This window comes from Pteropus alecto, unplaced genomic scaffold, assembly GCF_000325575.1.
Source record: "Pteropus alecto unplaced genomic scaffold, ASM32557v1 scaffold43, whole genome shotgun sequence".
NCBI classification, from domain to species: domain Eukaryota; kingdom Metazoa; phylum Chordata; class Mammalia; order Chiroptera; family Pteropodidae; genus Pteropus; species Pteropus alecto.
In genome coordinates this window covers 5942572-5947725 of record NW_006435764.1, presented here as the reverse complement: position 1 = coordinate 5947725, position 5154 = coordinate 5942572, and the positions used below count along the sequence as shown (strand labels likewise).

Sequence of the window (5154 nt, the reverse complement as noted above, 5' to 3'; positions counted from 1 at the left end):
AATGTGCCGTTCTAAACAACCATTTACGATGACCACAGTAGTGGAAAATGCAGAAAGAACTCGATTTCCACAGTTCATGGGGCTGAATGACTTCCTTTGGTTCCCTCCTCCACCCCGCCCCGTGTGGACACTCTGTCAAAGAAGAAGCTGCAAGGGCGTTTCACATTAAAATGTTGGTTAGGCCATGGACTCGAAGTTCTAACAGACCTCAAAGCCACCAGCAACCCCAACCCAGGCTTGTGGAATGACATTTAAAACGTGTCATTAGGTCACCCTTCTCTTAAATTTTTCAAAAACTTCAGTTCACCTCCAGAAATCGAGTCACTCGCTCACTCACTCATTCGTTTGCCACCTTCAGGCTGTTTAAGCGCTGCCCGCTCAGAGAGGGCCAACCTAGTTAGGTTTCCGCCAGCCCACTGGCCCCGCTCCTTTCCCTCTCCCCTGCTTTATTTTTCCCCATAGCACTATCACCATCTGACACCCCAAACACTTCACGGGTCATTTATTTGTCTGCCCAGCTACCCCATGAAAATATGAACCCCGGGGAAGGTGGCCTGGGCTTTTGTCTGCTGTGTTCACGACTGTATCTCCGAGAGTTAGGACTGTGCCTGTCCCACAGGAGACACCCAGCAGACATTTCTGAAAGAAATGAATAAATGCATGCGCGAAGCCACCCTGGCGCCAGTTCTCGCTCTCACAGTCCACAGGGTGCTGCTCTCTCACGACCGTGCCAACACCATTTCGTTTGCCTGCAATGCCTTTTCTTCACCCCTTTAGAAAACTCCTATTCATCCTTCAAGACCAGCTCAGACTTCACCTCTGGATCCCCTTGATGCCACTACCTGTTGTTGTCCCACTATGTTCCTAGGACCCTTCGTGCTGACTCTATCATTCGCTCCACGGGGAATTACTGAGTCCCTTCTGTTTGTCAGGCACTATTGCCAGCGATGGAGAAACAGTGGGGACAGAATAGTTCCCTGCCCTCGTGTTGCTTACAGCCTGGCGAGGGGGACAAGCAATGAACAACATCTAAATATGTAGCAGGAGGTGAGTGCTAACAAGAAAGATGAAGCAGAGTAACGGGGAGAGAGGTCTCTTTAGATCAGAGGGTTTCGAAAGGCCCTTCTGAGGAGGTGACATTTAAACCAAACAGCCAGCAACAAGTGAGGATCTGACTGGACTGCTGTCTCAAGGCAGAGGGGACAGCAAGGACAGAGCCCCTGAGGCCAGATGTGCCTGGCCGGAGAAGGACCAGGGAGAACGGGGTATGGGAAGTTAGGAGAAAAGGGCGGATAGGTGGGGGTGGGTGCTGCGGAGAGCGCAGAGCCTTCCGGTAGGCAGGCCCACGGGGCTGTGAGTCAATCATCACCAGAAGGATTACCATGTTTGCACTCCAGCTCTTAACTCCTCCCCCTGGGACTGAACTGATAGTGTCCTTTCTCTCTGCACAGAGGAAGGGAAGCTCCAAGGGTCAGGTTACCATTCAAGGTCAAGAGGCGAGTGCCTGTGTAGCCTTCCCCTACTCCACTGGGCTCCTTCCACTTCTTTAGTCTCCACATGGGTCCTGCCAGTGGGCAGGCATTATTGTCCCATTTTTCAGGTGGGGACCGTGAAGCTCAGCAAAAGAAGTGACTCGCAGCTAATGAGTGCCACAGCTGGGACTCTAAAGCCAGCTCATCTTAACCCTGATCCAGAGGTTTTTCAGTGTGGTCTTGGCCACCTACATCAGAACCCCGACAGGCAGGGTGGGTGGTCACAGTGCAGCTCCCCAGGCCCCTGAGCGGGGACCTGGGGCAGGGGGAGGGGCATGGGTCTGCATTTTCACAAGCACCTCAGCCGGTTGCTGCGCCGGGTCCTCCCAATTGACCTCCACTTCCTCTCCTCTCCCTGGATGGGGAGCACCTAGAGGGCAGGGCAGGCTGTGGACGACGCACCTTTTGTCACTGGAACCCAGTGTGTATCTGGCACAGTCTGCACTCAACACCCAGGAATTTCCAAGTCTTAGCTCCCAAACTCAGCCACCAGGGAATACACGGCAGTGTGGGGGGAATCGCTCATAGGCAGATGGGAAAGAAGCCACTGGGCCAGTAAGTGCGGGCAGAGGCAGAAGGGCAGCGCTCCCACCTGGTGCAGGGCGTCTGCCTTGTCAGTGTGCTTCTGCCGGCTGCGCTGGGCGGAGGCCCGATTCTTCTCTTTCTTCTTCAGCTGCCTCTCATGCACCTTGGTGTCCTGCAGGACGAAAGCAGGGGGCTCAGGTCCTAGTGGGGGCTTGGGCCATGTGTCCTGGCCGTCTGCAAAGGCGCGCCCTTCCCGAGTCAAGTCCCCGAAGGGCAAGTCATTCACTTCTCTGAACCCAGCACCTCACTCATTCGATGAAAGCATCACAGCACCTTCGTCACAGGCCACAGAGCGGGCAGCCCAGGGCCAGCCCAGAGCCAGGAGTCAATAAGGGTTGGCTGCTGTCATTCCCATTGCGATTATTTCCATAGACAAGGTGTTGATTTCCCTAGCCATGAGCTCCATCTGTGAGGGCGGGGCCCGGATCCGACTTGGCTCCATGAGCCCATGCTTAATTCAGGCCCCAAGCTGATATTCGACTATGCAACAAATATTTATTGAGCACCTACTGTATGCCAGGCACTGAGCTAGGGGGACACAACAGTGAACGAAAGAGGCAAAAATCCTTGCCTTCAAGTGGCTCACATCGTCGTGAGGCTCTAAACGAGAACAAATGCATGAAATCGGAGCGTGGACTCCAAGGTTGACGGCTGTGACCCTCCCTGTCCCCTGGGCCCCAGATTAGGGGACCATGATACTTAGACGGAATATTTAACCCAAACACCCAGAGCTCTTCAAGGTCAGGCAAGAGGGAATGTGGGCGGCCCCGCAGCCCAGTCTCCCCTCCCACAGATCTCTCTGGGAGGGGTGTTCTGAGTGTCTGGACCTCGGGTGTTCTGAGTGTCTGGACCTCAGGTGAGATCCTGGCCTCAGGTGAGAACATTATGCTCCTAAGTCCCCGGCGATAGCAGGCCCATTCCAGGTGCAGCAGGACCAAGGGACTGGAGCTTGGGGGAAATACCCCCAGTGAGAGAAGGGGGTGGCCTCTGGTACCCGGGTCCTGGGAGAGGGGCAGAGCCTGCAAGGGGAAAGTGCTGGAGAATTTGGGGAGGGAAGAGAGGCTACCCTGAGAGCAGCGAGGGGAGAACAGGTGGGTTAGGAGAGGCCAAGTTCTAACCTGGAGGCTGGATCTGCACTGTGAGAGCTGGAAAGCCCTCATTCCAGTCCCTGAGAAAAATGAAGCCCAGGGCTGGGGGGGTGAGGGAGGGTAGGAGAGTAGAAACCATGGCCACACAGCACATGTGTACAGAGCAGGGACGAGATGATCTGACCACATTCTCTCCCCGCCTGGGCACTGGGGACCCTCAGGCATATTTCCCTTCTCCTCCCATGTCCCCAGCTCCCTGTACTCACCGTCCCAGCCAGCAGCCCTTCACCCCCACTGAGGTGCATGGCTTGAGCAGTAGGGCAGAGGCTCGCACGTGGTTCAGGGTGTCCCTCGGCTGCTGTGACCTCCCAGTGCCCTCTGGAGACCCAAGGAAGTGGTGGCTCTTTAAATCCCCAGTGACCACCCCGCCCCCAGCAAGCCAAGTTTCAGTTTCTTCTAAAGCCACTGGCTGCTCAGAATCCCTGGCTTGGGTTGGCTCACGTGGCTGGAATTTCCTAACATGAGCTGGCCTTCCGGTTGGGCCCCTTCTCTGGAAGGAAGAGGGGAGACTGTGGCTGGAGGAGGGAAGACTAAAGGCCAGGTGTGGGGAGGGTGTTCTGGGGGCAGGAGGGCAGGTTGCCAGGGACAGAACCAAGAGAAAGTAGTGGGGGACCTAGGGCTCATAGGGGACATGGGAGAGACTCTGGGCTCTGGAATTGAAGGAGCCCATGTTCACAGCTCACCTCTGACACTTTGGAGCTGTGCAGCTTTGAGAAGTTGATTGACCCTCTCTGAGCCTCAGTTGCCTCATCTGTAAAGAGTGTTGGGGGAAGGATACAAATATCCATTCACAGGCTTGATGTGGGAACCAGGCAATGACATAACCACCTCAAACCCTCTGAGACCAATGTTGAGGCAAATATAAGCAACGGGCTTTATACAGGAGAACAGATAAGTAAATTACTGTAATTTTATTCAACAGACCATGCAGCAATAGAGTGATGTCTAGCAGCCAGGAGCACGGCTTCCAAGCTATGTGACTCGGGTACATAATTTCAGCTTTGTGTGTCACTGTTTCCAAATCTGCAAAGTGGGGATAACAATAATTCCATCAGGAAGATTAAATGAGTTAAGGCAGATACAGTCCCCAAAACCATGCCTGGTGCAAAGTGAAGGCTCGACAGATATTCACAATTATGGTATGACGGAAGATTCAAAGCTGCACTTATCCTCATGCCTATAAATCCATAATATCCAATTGTATGAAAGTATGAAGCGGCAACAAGATCTGAACAACATAATGTCTGCAAGGTAAAACGTGAATGCATAAAGATGTCCTAAAAGTATAAAAATATGCATAGGAATGAGAAACACATGTAGAGAGATGGGTTGAGGGGGACACACAAGAACTTCAGTTGTATGTGTGGTGTTTTGTTGCTTAAACTGTGGGAACACCGTTCTATGTGATAATAGTATTATCTATACTTTGGGGTATAGATAATGATACCTGAAATATTCCATTATAAAACTTCTATTAAAGACCTAGCGACTCGGAAGCCCCAGGCAAACCTGCATGGCTGCTGCATCTCTGAGAGAGACCGTGCTTGGAAGGGACATCTGTTTGGGGGATGGAGGAGCCACTGACCCCTGTCCAAGAACTGCACGTACAACGCATTCCTGTGGTCTGGTGACCGGAGCATCTGGGCTGGTGCCTGAGTCCTGAGGGCTCAAGATTGATGGTGTGGGATCAAAAGAATGGCAAATACTGTGAGTTCAATCTTCTGGTGATGGCATCCTGGGGTACTGTGCTGAAGAGTTTGCAGCTGCCTCTGAGCTTATTAGAAAAGAACACTGTAATTGATTAGCAATGTCTGCCAACCTATGATTGATTACTGATGTCTGTCATGAGCAGGGCATATAGAGTAACAGTCTTATGTTCAGCATAGGAT

At 52.8% G+C, this 5154-nt stretch overlaps 1 protein-coding gene and 1 long non-coding RNA gene across 4 annotated transcripts in view; one reads left to right on the top strand and one right to left on the bottom strand.

Moving 5' to 3' along the window:
- Window positions 1–3665, bottom strand: part of BATF2 (basic leucine zipper ATF-like transcription factor 2) — a 6370-nt gene extending 2705 nt beyond the window's left edge. Inside the window, exons 1-2 of one of the 3 annotated variants that reach the window (XM_015588636.2) lie at window positions 3472–3665; window positions 2125–2229 (exon numbers count right to left, since the gene is read on the bottom strand). In XM_015588636.2, coding sequence (XP_015444122.1) covers window positions 2125–2229; window positions 3472–3510 — 144 coding nt within the window. In that variant the 5' untranslated portion in view covers window positions 3511–3665. The other 2 variants (XM_006911130.3, XM_025046349.1) reach the window with 2 other exon arrangements.
- On the top strand, window positions 2237–4868 carry LOC112479224. The gene is made up of 3 exons (XR_003046118.1): window positions 2237–2991; window positions 4188–4516; window positions 4746–4868. It is a non-coding gene; the product is annotated as an uncharacterized LOC112479224 (long non-coding RNA).
- Window positions 4869–5154: the final 286 nt, after the last annotated feature.